Source organism: Aphelocoma coerulescens, unplaced genomic scaffold (genome assembly GCF_041296385.1).
Source record: "Aphelocoma coerulescens isolate FSJ_1873_10779 unplaced genomic scaffold, UR_Acoe_1.0 HiC_scaffold_298, whole genome shotgun sequence".
NCBI classification, from domain to species: Eukaryota; Metazoa; Chordata; class Aves; order Passeriformes; family Corvidae; genus Aphelocoma; species Aphelocoma coerulescens.
In genome coordinates this window covers 97,512-112,799 of record NW_027183642.1, presented here as the reverse complement: position 1 = coordinate 112,799, position 15,288 = coordinate 97,512, and the positions used below count along the sequence as shown (strand labels likewise).

General features: G+C 59.9%; 1 protein-coding gene across 1 annotated transcript; it reads right to left on the bottom strand.

The window, feature by feature from the left end:
* Positions 1 to 2,544: 2,544 nt before the first annotated feature.
* On the bottom strand, positions 2,545 to 12,703 carry LOC138101437 (small nuclear ribonucleoprotein Sm D2). Its single transcript, XM_068999221.1, has 3 exons — positions 12,666 to 12,703; positions 8,600 to 8,779; positions 2,545 to 2,735 (listed from the first exon to the last, which is right to left on the bottom strand). Coding segments are annotated over exons 1-3 (357 nt in total). The 5' UTR covers positions 12,668 to 12,703; the 3' UTR covers positions 2,545 to 2,560.
* Positions 12,704 to 15,288: the final 2,585 nt, after the last annotated feature.

Genomic DNA, 15,288 nt, shown 5'->3' with positions numbered 1-15,288 from the left:
GGCGGGAGCTTTGATTGATCCGGGCGGGGGTTTGATTGATCTGGGGGGGGTTTGATTGATCCAGGGGAGCTTTGATTGATCGGGGGGGGGTTTGATTGATCAGGAAGGGGTTTGATTGATCATGGGGGGTTTGATTGATCCGGGGGGGTTTGATTGATCCAGGGGAGCTTTGATTGATCGGGGGGGGTTTGATTGATCCAGGGGAGCTTTGATTGATCTGGGGGGGGTTTGATTGATCATGGGGGGTTTGATTGATCCGGGCGGGGGTTTGATTGATCCGGGGGGGTTTGATTGATCCAGGGGAGCTTTGATTGATCCGGGAGGGTTTGATTGATCCAGGGGAGCATTGATTGATCCGGCGGGAGCTTTGATTGATCCGGCGGGAGCTTTGATTGATCCGGGCGGGGGTTTGATTGATCTGGGGGGGTTTGATTGATCCAGGGGAGCTTTGATTGATCGGGGGGGGGTTTGATTGATCATGGGGGGTTTGATTGATCCGGGGGGGGGGGGACACAGACAGCGACACCGGTACCAAACCAGCTTTTATTGCCACAGGGACACCCCCAAAATCCTTCCCCATCCCCCAAAATCCTGCCCGGAATGAGGGGGGGGGGGTCTGGAAGGTTCTGGAAGGATCCAGGAGGGTCCCGGGGGGATCCAGGGGGGCTCGGGGAAGGTTCCGGAAGGATCCAGGGGGATCCAAGGGGGGGGGGGGGTCCAGGATGGTCCTGGGGGATCCGGGATGATCCGGGGGGGGGGGGCCTCGGGAAGGTTCTGGAAGGATCCAGGAGGGTCCTGAGGGATCCAGGAGGGTCCGGGATGGTCCTGGGGGGGGGCTTGGGAAGGTTCTGGAAGGATCCAGGGGGATCCAGAAGGGTCCTGAGGGATCCAGGAGGGTCCAGGATGGTCCTGGGGGCTCCGGGATGATCCGGGGGGGGGCCTCAGGAAGGTTCTGGAAGGATCCAGGAGGATCCAGGAGGCTCTGGGATGATCCAGGGGGCCTCGGGAAGGTTCTGGAAGGATCCAGGAGAGTCCTGAGGGATCCAGGAGGGTCCAGGATGGTCCTGGGGGCTCCGGGATGATCCGGGGGGGGCCTCGGGAAGGTTCTGGAAGGATCCAGGAGGGTCCTGAGGGATCCAGGAGGGTCTGGGATGGTCCTGGGGGGGCTTGGGAAGGTTCTGGAAAGCTCCAGGAAGGTTCCAGAAGGCTCCAAGAAGGTTCCAGAAAGATCCCTTTTGGGCATTCCCTACTTGCCGGCGATGAGGGGGGGATCCAAGGGGGTTCCGGAAGGCTCCAAGAAGGTTCCAGAAGATTCCAGAAGGTTCCAGAAGGTTCTGGAAAGCTCCAGAAGGCTCCAAGAAGGTTCCAGAAGGCTCCAGGAAGGTTCCCGAAGGTTCCAGAAGGTTCTGGAAAGCTCCAGAAGGCTCCAAGAAGGTTCCAGAAGGATCCTTTTGGGCGTTCCCTACTTGCCGGCGATGAGGGGGGATCCAGGAGGGTCTGAAAGGTTCCAGAAGGCTCTGGAAGGTTCCAGAAGGTTCAGGAAGGCTCCAGGAAGGTTCCAGAAGGCTCCAAGAAGGTTCTAGAAGGTTCTGGAAAGCTCCAGGAAGGTTCCAGAAGGATCTGTTTTGGGCGTTCCCTACTTGCCGGCGATGAGGGGGGACCCAGGAGGGTCTGGGATGATCCAGAAGGTTCTGGAAGGCTCCAGGAAGGTTCCAGAAGGTTCCAGAAGGTTCTGGAAAGCTCCAGGAAGGTTCCAGAAGGCTCCAAGAAGGTTCCAGAAGGATCCCTTTTGGGCGTTCCCTACTTGCTGGCGATGAGGGGGGATCCAGGAGGGTTCTGGAAGGTTCCAGAAGGTTCCAGAAGGTTCCAGAAGGTTCTGGAAGGCTCCAAGAAGGTTCCAGAAGGTTCCAGAAGGATCCGTTTTCGGCGTTCCCTACTTGCCGGCGATGAGGGGGGATCCAGGAGGGTTCTGGAAGGTTCCAGAAGGTTCTGGAAAGCTCCAGGAAGGTTCTGGAAAGCTCCAGGAAGGTTTCAGAAGGCTCCAAGAAGGTTCCAGAAGGCTCCAGGAAGGCTCCAAGAAGGTTCCAGAAGGTTCCAGAAGGCTCCAAGAAGGTTCCAGAAGGTTCCAGAAGGCTCCAAGAAGGTTCCAGAAGGTTCCAGAAGGTTCCAGAAGGCTCCAGGAAGGTTCTAGAAGGTTCTGGAAAGCTCCAGGAAGGTTCCAGAAGGTTCCGGAAGGTTCTGGAAGGTTCCAGAAGGTTCCAGAAGGTTCCAGAAGGATCCCTTCTGGGCGTTCCCTACTTGCCGGCGATGAGGGGGGATCCAAGGGGGATCAGGAAAGTTCCAGAAGGTTCTGAAAGGCTCCAGAAGGTTCCAGAAGGTTCCAGAAGGTTCTGGAAGGCTCCAAGAAGGTTCCAGAAGGCTCCAGGAAGGCTCCAGAAGGTTCCAGAAGGTTCCAGAAGGTTCCCTTCTGGGCGTTCCCTACTTGCCGGCGATGAGGGGGGATCCAGGAGGGTTCTGGAAGGTTCCAGAAGGTTCCAGAAGGATCCGTTTTCGGCGTTCCCTACTTGCCGGCGATGAGGGGGTTGCGCAGGACGACGATGACGGAGTCGCCGCGCAGGAACATCTTGGAGATGTAGCGGTCCTTGTTGACGGGCTTGGACTTCTTCTTGCCTTTGCCGCTCTTGGGCACCTCGGTCCACATCTCCTTCACGTTCTCCAGCACCATGTTACAGTGCCTGAGGGGGGAAAGGGGGAAAAACGGGGCGAAACGGGGGTTTTGGGGGGAAAAATGGGGGTTTTGGGGTGGGAAATGGGGGTTTTGGTGGGGAAAAATGGGGGTTTGGGGGAAAAAATGGGGGTTTTGGGGAGGGAAATGGGGGTTTGGGGGAAAAAATGGGGGTTTGGGGTGGGAAATGGGGTTTGGGGGGAAAAAAATGGGGATTTTGGGGTGGGAAATGGGAGTTTGGGGGAAAAAATGGGGGTTTTGGGGTGGGAAATTGGGATTTTAGGGGTGGGGAATGGGGGTTTGGGGGAAAAAATGGGGGTTTTGGGGTGGGAAATGGGGTTTTGGGGTGGGAAATGGGGATTTGGGGGTGGGAAATGGGGGTTTGGGGGAAAAAATGGGGGTTTTGGGGTGGGAAATGGGGGTTTGGGGGAAAAAATGGGGGTTTGGGGGTGGGAAATGGGGGTTTTGGGGGTGGGAAATGGGGGTTTTGGGGTGGGAAATGGGGATTTTGGGGGTGGGAAATGGGGGTTTTGGGGGGGAAAAATGGGGGTGTGTTGGGGGGGAAATTGGGATTTTGGGGGTGGGAAATGGGGGTTTGGGGGAAAAAATGGGGGTTTTGGGGTGGGAAATGGGGGTTTGGGGGTGGAAATGGGGGTTTGGGGGGGAAATGGGGGAAAAATGGGGGAAAATGGAGGTTTTGGAGGAAAAAATGGGGGTTTTGGGGGGAAAAATGGGGGTTTTGGGGTGGGAAATGGGGGTTTGGGGGAAAAAATGGGGGTTTTGGGGTGGGAAATGGGGATTTGGGGGTGGGAAATGGGGGTTTTGGTGGGGAAAAAATGGGGGTTTGGGGGTGGGAAATGGGGGTTTGGGGGAAAAAATGGGGGTTTTGGGGTGGGAAATGGGGATTTGGGGGTGGGAAATGGGGGTTTTGGGGGAAAAAATGGGGGTTTTGGGGTGGGAAATGGGGGTTTTGGGGGGAAAAAAATGGGGATTTTGGGGTGGGAAATGGGAGTTTGGGGGAAAAAATGGGGGTTTGGGGGGGAAATTGGGATTTTAGGGGTGGGAAATGGGGGTTTGGGGGAAAAAATGGGGGTTTTGGGGTGGGAAATGGGGATTTGGGGGTGGGAAATGGGGGTTTGGGGGAAAAAATGGGGATTTGGGGGTGGGAAATGGGGGTTTGGGGGTGGGGAATGGGGGGTTTGGGGGTGGGAATGGGGGTTTGGGGGGGAAATGGGGGAAAAATGGGGGAAAATGGAGGTTTTAGAGGAAAAAATGGGGGTTTTGGGGGGAAAAATGGGGGTTTTGGGGTGGGAAATGGGGGTTTGGGGGAAAAATGGGGGTTTGGGGGAAAAAATGGGGGTTTTGGGGTGGGAAAATGGGGGTTTTGGGGGGAAAAATGGGGGTTTTGGGGGAAAAAATTGTGGTTTTGGGGGGAAAAAATGGGGGTTTTGGGGTGGGAAATGGGGATTTTGGGGGTGGGAAATGGGGGAAAAATGAGGGAAAATGGGAGTTTTGGGGGAAAAAATGGGGGGTTTTGGGGTGGGAAATGGGGATTTGGGGGTGGGAAATGGGGGTTTGGGGGAAAAAATGGGGGTTTTGGGGTGGGAAATGGGGGTTTGGGGGTGGGAAATGGGGGTTTGGGGGAAAAAATGGGGGTTTGGGGGTGGGAAATGGGGGTTTTGGGGGGGAAAATGGGGGTTTGGGGGGGAATTGGGGATTTGGGGGTGGGAAATGGGGGTTTTGGTGGGGAAAAAATGGGGGTTTGGGGGGGAAATTGGGATTTTAGGGGTGGGGAATGGGGGTTTGGGGGAAAAAATGGGGGGTTTGGGGGGGGAAATGGGGATTTGGGGGTGGGAAATGGGGGTTTGGGGGAAAAATGGGGGTTTTGGGGTGGGAAATGGGGATTTGGGGGTGGGAAATGGGGGTTTGGGGGGGGAAATTGGGATTTTAGGGGTGGGGAATGGGGGTTTGGGGGAAAAATGGGGGTTTGGGGGGGAATTGGGATTTTGGGGGTGGGAATGGGGGTTTGGGGGAAAAATGGGGGTTTTGGGGTGGGAAATGGGGATTTGGGGGTGGGAAATGGGGGTTTGGGGGAAAAATGGGGGTTTGGGGTGGGAATTGGGATTTTGGGGGTGGGAATGGGGGTTTGGGGGAAAAATGGGGGTTTTGGGGTGGGAAATGGGGATTTGGGGTGGGAAATGGGGGTTTGGGGAAAATGGGGGTTTGGGGGGGGTGGGAATGGGGATTTGGGGGTGGGAATGGGGGTTTTGGGGGGGAAATGGGGGTTTGGGGGGGAATTGGGATTTTGGGGGTGGGAATGGGGGTTTGGGGAAAATGGGGGTTTGGGGTGGGAAATGGGGATTTGGGGGTGGGAATGGGGGTTTGGGGGGGGAAATGGGGGTTTGGGGGTGGGGAATGGGGATTTGGGGGTGGGAATGGGGGTTTGGGGGGGAAAATGGGGGTTTGGGGGGGAATTGGGATTTTGGGGGTGGGGAATGGGGGTTTGGGGGAAAATGGGGGTTTGGGGGTGGGAAATGGGGTGGGGGGGAATGGGGGTTTGGGGGAAAGGGGGTTTGGGGGGGGAATGGGGGTTTTGGGGGGGGGAATGGGGGTTTGGGGGGAATGGGGGTTTGGGGGGGAATGGGGGTTTTGGGGGGTGGGAATGGGGGTTTGGGGGAAATGGGGGTTTGGGGGTGGGAATGGGGGTTTTGGGGGTGGGAATGGGGGGTTTGGGGGGAAATGGGGGTTTGGGGGGGGAATGGGGGTTTTGGGGGGGGTTGGGGGGGAATGGGGGTTTGGGGGGGGAAGGGGGGTTTTGGGGGGAATGGGGGTTTTGGGGTTGGGGAATGGGGGTTTGGGGGGGGGAAATGGGGGTTTGGGGGGTTGGGGGTGGGGTTGGGGGTTGGGGGGGTTTGGGGGTGGGAATGGGGGTTTGGGGGGGAATGGGGGGTTTGGGGGGGAAATGGGGTTTGGGAAATGGGGTTTTTGGGGGTGGGAATGGGGGTTTGGGGGGGAAATGGGGTTTGGGGGGGGAATTGGGTTTTGGGGGTGGGAAATGGGGGTTTGGGGGTGGGTTTTGGGGAAGGGGAAATGGGAGTTTTGGGGTGGAAATGGGGTTTTGGGGTGGGAATGGGGATTTGGGGGTGGGAATGGGGGTTTGGGGAAATGGGGGTTTGGGGGTGGGAAATGGGGGTTTTGGGGGTGGGAAATGGGGGTTTGGGGGGAAATGGGGGTTTTGGGGGGGAATTGGGGTTTGGGGGGTTGGGTTATGGGGGTTTGGTGGGGAAATGGGGGTTTGGGGGGGAATTGGGTTTTAGGGGTGGGGATGGGGGTTTGGGGGAAAATGGGGGTTTGGGGGGGAAATGGGGATTTTGGGGGAAAATGGGGGTTTTGGGGGGAAATGGAGGTTTTGGGGGGAAATGGGGTTTGGGGAAAAGGGTTTGGGGGGGAAATGGGGGTTTTGGGAGGAAATGGGATTTTGGGGGGGAAATGGGGTCTTTGGGGGAAAATGGGGATTTTGGGGGTGGGAAATGGGGGTTTTGGGGGTGGAAAGGGAATTTTGGGGGTAGGACAGGGAATGTGGGGGGAGGAACATTTTGGGGATGCTTGGGGACATTGGGGGCTCTTGGGGACACCGAGGGGACCCTGGGGACACCCTGGAGCCCTTGGGGACACCCTGAGGACACGGAGGGGACACCCTGGGGACACTGTGGAGCCCTTGGGGACACCCTGGGGACACCGAAGTGACCCTGGGGACACCCTGGGGATACCCTGGAGCCCTTGGGGACACCCTGGGGACACTGAGGTGACTCTGAGGTGACCCTGGGGACACCGTGGAGCCCTTGGGGACACCCTGGGGACACCCTGGGGACACCCTGGGGACATCGTGGAGCCCTTGGGGACACCCTGGGGACACCCTGGGGACACCCTGGGGACACCGTGGAGCCCTTGGGGACACCCTGGGGACACCCTGGGGACACCCTGGGGACATCGTGGAGCCCTTGGGGACACCCTGGGGACACCGAGGTGACCCTGAGGACACCCTGGGGATACCCTGGAGCCCTTGGGGACACCCTGGGGACACGGAGGTGACCCCTGAGGCCGACCTGTCAAAGGCCTTGATGGGGCCCAGGGGCCCTTGGGGATTCTGGGGACACCGAGGTGACCCTGGGGACACCGTGGAGCCCTTGGGGACACCCTGGTGACACCCGAGGCCAACCTGTCGAAGGCCTTGACACGGCCCAGGGGTCCCTGGGGACTTTGGGGACACCCTGAGGACACCAAGATGACCCTGAGGACAGCATGGAGCCCTTGAGGACACCCTGGGGACACCTTGGGGACACCCTGGGGACACCCTGGGGACACCCTGGGGACACTGAGGCCGACCTGTCGAAGGCCTTGACGCGGCCCAGAGGCCCTTGGGGGACACCCTGGGGACACCGAGATGAGTCTGGGGACACCGTGGAGCCCTTGGGGACACCTTGGGGACACCGAGGTGACTCTGAGGTGACCCTGGGGACACCGTGGAGCCCTTGGGGACACCCTGGGGACACTGAGGAGCCCTTGGGGACACCTTGGGGACACCCTGGGGACACTGAGGCCGACCTGTCGAAGGCCTTGACGTGGCCCAGGGGCCCTTGGGGACACCGGGCTGACCCTGGGGACACCCTGGGGACACCGAGGTGACCCTGAGGACACCGTGGAGCCCTTGGGGACACCTTGGGGACACCCTGGGGACACCTTGGGGACACTGAGGCCGACCTGTCGAAGGCCTTGACGCGGCCCAGGGGCCCTTGGGGGACACCCTGGGGACACCGAGATGAGTCTGAGGACACCGTGGAGCCCTTGGGGACACCTTGGGGACACCGAGGGGATTGTGTGGTGACCCTGAGGACACCATGGAGCCCTTGGGGACACCCTGGGGACACCTTGGGGACACCCTGGGGACACTGAGGCCGACCTGTTGAAGGCCTTGACACGGCCCAGAGGCCCTTGGGGACACCCTGGGGACACCGAGATAACCCTGATGACAGCATGGAGCCCTTGAGGACACCTTGGGGACACCTTGGGGACACCTTGGGGACACCCGAGGCCGACCTGTTGAAGGCCTTGACGTGGCCCAGGGGCCCTTGGGGACACCCTGGGGACACCGAGGTGACCCTGGGGACACAGAAGAGCCCTTGGGGACACCTTGGGGACATGGAGGGGACACCTTGGGGACACCCTGGGGACACCGAGGTGACTCTGAGGTGACCCTGAGGACACCATGGAGCCCTTGGGGACACCCTGGGGACACCGAGGTGACCCTGAGGACACTGTGGAGCCCTTGGGGACACCTTGGGGACACCCTGGGGACACCTTGGGGACACTGAGGTGACCCTGAGGACACCGTGGAGCCCTTGAGGACACCTTGGGGACACCCTGGGGACACCTTGGGGACACCTTGGGGACACCGAGATGACCCTGAGGACAGCATGGAGCCCTTGAGGACACCTTGGGGACACCTTGGGGACACCGAGGTGACCCTGAGGACACCGTGGAGCCCTTGGAGACACCTTGGGGACACCTTGGGGACACCCTGGAGACACCCTGGGGACACCCTGGGGACACCCTGGGGACACCGAGGTGACCCTGAGGACACCGTGGAGCCCTTGGGGACACCCTGGGGACACCTTGGGGACACCTTGGGGACACTGAGGCCGACCTGTCGAAGGCCTTGACGCGGCCCAGGGGCCCTTGGGGACACCCTGGGGACACCGAGGTGACTCTGAGGTGACCCTGAGGACACCATGGAGCCCTTGGGGACACCTTGGGGACACCCTGGGGACACCTTGGGGACACCCTGGGGACACCTTGGGGACACCCGAGGCCGACCTGTCGAAGGCCTTGACGCGGCCCAGCAGCTTCTTGTTGTTGCGGCAGTTGATGAGCACCTGGGTGTTGTTCTTGACGCTCTGCGTCAGCACCGACAGCGGGCCCGTGTTGAACTCCTCCTCCTCGCGCTTCTGCAGCTCCTCGGGCGTCATCTCGCTCTTGGGCTTGTTCAGCAGGCTCCTGGCGGGGCAAAAAACGGGGAGTTTGGGGGGTTTGGGGGGAAAAAGGGGGGGTTTGGGGGGTTTGGGTGGGGGAAAATGGGGAGTTTGGGGGGAAAAACGGGGAGTTTGGGGGGGGAAAAATGGGGGTTGGGGGGAAAAATGGGGAGTTTGGGGGGTTTGGGGGGTGAAATGGGGAGTTTGGGGGAAAAACGGGGAGTTTAGGGGGGAAAAAACGGGGAGTTTGGAGGGTTTGGGGGGAAAAAACGGGGGTTGGGGGAAAAATGGGGAGTTTGGGGGGGGAAAAAGGGAGTTTGGGGGGTTTGGGGGGGAAAGCAGGGGTTTGGGGCGTTTGGGGGGGAAATATGGGGAGTTTGGTGGGTCTGGGGGGGGAAATGGGGATTTGGGGTGGGGAACGGGGATTTGGGGGGGAAAAATGGGGAGTTTGGGGGGTTTGGGGTGGGGAAAAATGGGGGTTGGGGGGAAAAATGGGGAGTTTGGGGGGTTTGGGGGGGGAACGGGGAGTTTGGGGGGAAAAATGGGGAGTTGGGGGGGAAAAACGGGGGTTTGGGGGGGAAACGGGGAGTTTGGGGGGAAAAATGGGGAGTTGGGGGGGTTTGGGGGGGAAAAGGGGGAGTTTGGGGGTTTGGGGGGGGGGAAACGGGGAGTTTGGGGGGTTTGGGGGGGGAAAAACGGGGGTTGGGGGAAAAATGGGGAGTTTGGGGGGTTTGGGGGGGGGAAATGGGGAGTTTGGGGGGTTTGGGGGGGAAAATGGGGAGTTTGGGGGGTTTGGGGGGGAAAAGGGGGAGTTTGGGGGGTTTGGGGGGGGGAACGGGGAGTTTGGGGGGTTTGGGGGGGGAAAAAATGGGGAGTTTGGGGGGTTTGGGGGGGAAAAGGGGGAGTTTGGGGGGTTTGGGGGGGGAAAAAGGGGGAGTTTGGGGGGTTTGGGGGGGAACGGGGAGTTTGGGGGAAAAACGGGGAGTTTGGGGGGGGAAAAATGGGGGTTGGGGGGAAAAAGGGGGAGTTTGGGAGATTTGGGGGGGGAAACGGGGAGTTTGGGGGGGGAAACGGGGAGTTTGGGGGGTTTGGGGGGGGAAAAACGGGGGTTGGGGAAAAATGGGGAGTTTGGGGGGTTTGGGGGGGATTTGGGGGGTTTGGGGGGGAAAAATGGGGAGTTTGGGGGGTTTGGGGGGGGGAAATGGGGAGTTTGGGGGGAAAAACGGGGAGTTTGGGGGGTTTGGGGGGGAAAAAGGGGGAGTTTGGGGGGTTTGGGGGGGGGAAATGGGGAGTTTGGGGGGGTAAACGGGGAGTTTGGGGGGTTTGGGGGGGGAAAAACGGGGGTTGGGGAAAAATGGGGAGTTTGGGGGGTTTGGGGGGGATTTGGGGGGTTTGGGGGGGAAAAATGGGGAGTTTGGGGGGTTTGGGGGGGAACGGGGAGTTTGGGGGGAAAAACGGGGGTTTGGGGGGTTTGGGGGGGGAAAAAGGGGGAGTTTGGGGGGTTTGTGTGGGGGAAACGGGGAGTTTGGGGGGTTTGGGGGGGGAAAAACGGGGGTTGGGGGGAAAAATGGGGAGTTTGGGGGGTTTGGGGGGGGGAAATGGGGAGTTTGGGGGGAAAAACGGGGAGTTTGGGGGGTTTGGGGGGGGGAAATGGGGAGTTTGGGGGGAAAAACGGGGAGTTTGGGGGGTTTGGGGGGGAAAAAGGGGGAGTTTGGGGGGTTTGGGGGGGTGAAATGGGGAGTTTGGGGGGGGAAACGGGGAGTTTGGGGGGTTTGGGGGGGGATTTGGGGGGTTTGGGGGGGAAAAATGGGGAGTTTGGGGGGTTTGGGGGGGAAAAATGGGGAGTTTGGGGGGTTTGGGGGGGAACGGGGAGTTTGGGGGGAAAAATGGGGGGTTTAGGGGGGAAAAAACGGGGAGTTTGGGGGGTTTGGAGGGGGGACGGGGAGTTTGGGGGGTTTGGAGGGGGGACGGGGAGTTTGGGGGGTTTGGGGGAGAAAAACGGGGGTTGGGGGGAAAAATGGGGAGTTTGGGGGGTTTGGGGGGGGGAAACGGGGAGTTTGGGGGGAAAAACGGGGGTTTGGGGGGGAAAAATGGGGAGTTTGGGGGGTTTGGGGGGCAAAAACGGGGGTTGGGGGGAAAAATGGGGAGTTTGGGGGGTTTGGGGGGGGGAAATGGGGAGTTTGGGGGGTTTGGGGGGGAAAATGGGGAATTTGGGGGGTTGGGGGGGGAAAAAGGGGGAGTTTGGGGGGTTTGGGGGGGGGGAACGGGGAGTTTGGGGGGTTTGGGGGGGAAAAAATGGGGAGTTTGGGGGGTTTGGGGGGGAAAAGGGGGAGTTTGGGGGGTTTGGGGGGGGAACGGGGAGTTTGGGGGGAAAAACGGGGAGTTTGGGGGGGGAAAAATGGGGGTTGGGGGGAAAAATGGGGAGTTTGGGGGGTTTGGGGGGGAAAAAGGGGGAGTTTGGGAGATTTGGGGGGGGAAACGGGGAGTTTGGGGGGTTTGGGGGGGAAAAACGGGGAGTTTGGGGGGGAATATGGGGAGTTTGGGGGGGGGAATGGGGGTTTGGGGTGGGGAAATGGGGGATTTGGGGGAAAAAATGGGGGGGTTAGGGGGTTTGGGGGGAAAAAACGGGGAGTTTGGGGGGGGAAAAAGGGGGAGTTTGGGGGGTTTGGGGGGGAAAAATGGGGAGTTTGGGGGGGGGAAAAGGGGGTTTGGGGGGTAAGGGGGGGAAAAATGGGAAATTTTGGGGGTTTTGGGGGGGAGAAAATGGGGAGTTTGGGGGGGGAATGGGGGATTTGGGGGGGAATGGGGGATTTGGGGGGGGGGGAATGGGGGTTTGGGGGGTTTAGGGGGGGAAAATGGGAAGTTTGGGGGGGAATATGGGGAGTTTGGGGGGGGGGAATGGGGGTTTGGGGTGGGGAAATGGGGGATTTGGGGGAAAAAATGGGGAGGTTAGGGGGTTTGGGGGGAAAAAACGGGGAGTTTGGGGGGGGAAATGGGGGTTTGGGGGCAAAAATGGGGAATTTGAGGGGGGAAATGGGGGTTTTGAGGGGGGAAATGGGGATTTGGGGGGGGAAAAAACAGGGAGTTTGGGGGGGATGGGAGATTTGGGGGGGAAATGGGGAGTTTGGGGGGTTTTGGGGGGAAAAACGGGGAGTTTGGGGGGTTTTGGGGGGGAAATAGGGATTTTTTGGGGGGAAATGGGAGATTTGGGGGCAAAAATGGGGAATTTGGGGGGGGGAATGGGGGTTTTGGGGGGAGAAATGGAGGTTTGAGGGGAAAATTAGGGATTTTGAGAAGAAAAATGGGGATTTTGGGGGCGGAAATGGGGGATTTGAGAGGAAAAATGGGGGTTTTGGGGGGAAAAGGGGGGATTTTGAGGGGGAAATGGGGATTTTGGGGAGGGGAATGGGGGTTTTGGGGGAAAAAATGGGGATTCGAGGGGAAAAATGGGGGTTTGAGGTGAAAAGGGGGGATTTTGACGAGGAAAATGGGGATTTTGGGGTGGAAAATGGGGGATTTGAGAAGAAAAAGGGGGGTTTGGGGGGAAAAAATGGGGATTTTTGGGGGTGGAAATGGCGATTTGAGGGGGGAAAATGAGGATTTTGAGAGGAAGGAAATGGAGATTTGAGAGCAAAAATGGGGTTTTGAAGGGAAAATGGGGTTTTTTAGTGGGCCAAGTAGGGATTTGAGGGAAAAAAAATGAGGATTTCGGGACAGAAACGGGGGCAGGGATGGCACCACGGGCCACGAGACCGCGACCCCGAACAGGACCAGGCCCGTCCCCTCCCCCCGCCCGCCCCCTGCCGGTCCCGCTCCCTCTTCTCCCCCCGATTCCCCCTTTTCGCCCCTTCCCGCCCGGATTTTGCCCGTTTTCGCCGCTTTTTGCCCCATTTTCCCCCGGCCGCCCTCACATGGCCGCGGCTCTCGCGCTCCCGCCGCTTCCGCTGCGCTTCCGGGTCAGCCGGGGGGGGCGGGGCCACTTCCGGGGCGCCGCGCGGCCGGCAGCCAATGGGAGCGCGAGGGGGGCGTGGCCACCGCCATGGGGCGTGGTCTCGAGGGGTGGGCGGGGTCTCGGAGGGGATTTGGGGGGGGGTCTCAAGGGGGGATTTTGGGGGTCCCAGAGCGGTTTTGGGGGTCTCAGAGGGGGAATTTTGGGGGTCTCAGAGAGGTTTGGGGGGTCTCAGAGAGGTTTGGGGGTCCCAGAGGGGTTTTGGGGGTTCTCAGAGGGGATTTTGGGGGTCTCAGAGGGGTTTTGGGGGTCTCAGAGGGGATTTTGGGGGTCTCTGAGGGGATTTTGGGGGGTCTCAGGGGGGGATTTTGGGGGTCCCAGAGGGGTTTTGGGGGTCCCAGAGGGGTTTTGGGGATCTCAGAGGGGATTTTGGGGGGTCTCAGAGGGGATTTTAGGGGTCGCAGGGAGGATTTTGGGGGTCTCAGAGAGGTTTTGGGGGTCTCAGAGGGGATTTTGGGGGTCTCAGAGGGGTTTTGGGGGTCTCAGAGGAGGAATTTTGGGGGTCTCTGAGGGGATTTTGGGGTCTCAAGGGGATTTTGGGGGGTCTCAAGGGGGGATTTTGGGGGTCTCAGAGGGGTTTTGGGGGTCTCAGAGGGGATTTTGGGGGGTCTCAGAGGGGATTTTAGGGGTCGCAGGGGGGATTTTGGGGGTCTCAGAGAGGTTTTGGGGGTCTCAGAGGGGATTTTGGGGGTCTCAGAGGGGTTTTGGGGGTCTCAGAGGAGGAATTTTGGGGGTCTCAGAGGGGATTTTGGGGTCTCAAGGGGATTTTGGGGGTCCCAGAGGGGTTTTGGGGGTCTCAGAGGATTTGGGGGGGATTTTGGGGGTCTCAGAGGGGATTTGGGGGGTCTCAGAGGGGTTTTGGGGGTCCCTGAGGGGATTTTGGGGGTCTCAAGGGGATTTTGGGGGGATTTTGGGGGTCTCAGAGGGGTTTTTGGGGGGTCTCCGGAGGATTTTGGGGGTCTCAGGGGATTTGGGGGGGATTTTGGGGGTCTCAGAGGGGATTTGGGGGGTCTCAAGGGGGGATTTTGGGGGTCCCAGAGGGGTTTTGGGGGTCTCAAGGGGGAATTTTGGGGGTCTCAGAGAGGTTTGGGGGGTCCCAGAGGGGTTTTGGGGGTTCTCAGAGGGGATTTTGGGGGTCCCAGAGCGGTTTTGGGGGTCTCAGAGGGGGAATTTTGGGGGTCTCAGAGAGGTTTGGGGGGTCTCAGAGAGGTTTGGGGGGTCCCAGAGGGGTTTTGGGGGTTCTCAGAGGGGATTTTGGGGGTCTCAGAGGGGTTTTGGGGGTCTCAGAGGGGATTTTGGGGGTCTCAGAGGGGTTTTGGGGGTCTCAGAGGAGGAATTTTGGGGGTCTCTGAGGGGATTTTGGGGGTCTCAAGGGGATTTTGGGGGTCCCAGAGGGATTTTGGGGGTCTCAGGGGATTTGGGGGGGATTTTGGGGGTCTCAGAGGGGATTTGGGGGGTCTCAAGGGGGGATTTTGGGGGTCCCAGAGGGGTTTTCGGGGTCTCAGAGGGGGAATTTTGGGGGTCTCAGAGAGGTTTGGGGGGTCCCAGAGGGGTTTTGGGGGTCCCAGAGGGGATTTTGGGGGGTCTCAGAGGGGATTTTAGGGGTCGCAGGGGGATTTTGGGGGTCCCCGGGGGGATTTTGGGGGTCTCAGAGGGGATTTGGGGGTATCTCAGAGGGGATTTGGGGGTCTCAGAGGGGATTTTGGGGGGTCTCAAAGGGGTTTTGGGGGTCCCTGAGGGGATTTTGGGGGTCTCAAGGGGATTTTGGGGGGATTTGGGGGGTCTCAGAGGGGTTTTTGGGGGGTCTCCGGAGGATTTTGGGGGTCTCAGGGGATTTGGGGGGGATTTTGGGGGTCTCAGAGGGGGATTTTGGGGGTCGCAGAGGGGTTTTGGGGGTCCCTGAGGGGATTTTGGGGTGTCAAGGGGGGATTTTGTGGTCTCAAGGGGATTTTGGGGGTCCCAGAGAGGATTTGGGAGTCTCAGAGGGGATTTTTGGGGGGTCTCCGAGGGGTTTTGGGGGTCTCAGAGGGGTTTTGGGGGTCCCTGAGGGGATTTTGGGGGTCCTCAGAGGGATTTTGGGGTCTCAAGGGGATTTTGGGCTGTCTCAGAGGATTTTGGGGGGATTTTGGGGGTCTCAGAGGGGATTTGGGGGGGTCTCAAGGGGATTTTGGGGGTCTCAAGGGGATTTTGGGGGTTCCAGACGGGATTTTGGGGGGTCCCTGAGGGGATTTTGGGGGTCTCAGAGGGGATTTGGGGGGTCCCAGAGGGGATTTGGGGGTCTCAGAGAGGGTTGGGGGGTCCCAGAGGGGTTTTGGGGGTGTCTGAGGGGATTTTGGGGGGTCGCAGAGGGATATTTGGCGGTCTTAGAGGGGGATTTGGGGGTCTCAGGGGGATTTTGGGGGGATTTGGGGGGTCTCAGAGGGGATTTGGGGGGTCTCAGGGGGGATTTGGGGGTTCTCAGGGGGGATTTTGGGGGGTCTTAGAGGGGTTTTGGGGGTCTCAGAGGGGTTTTGGGGAACTCAGAG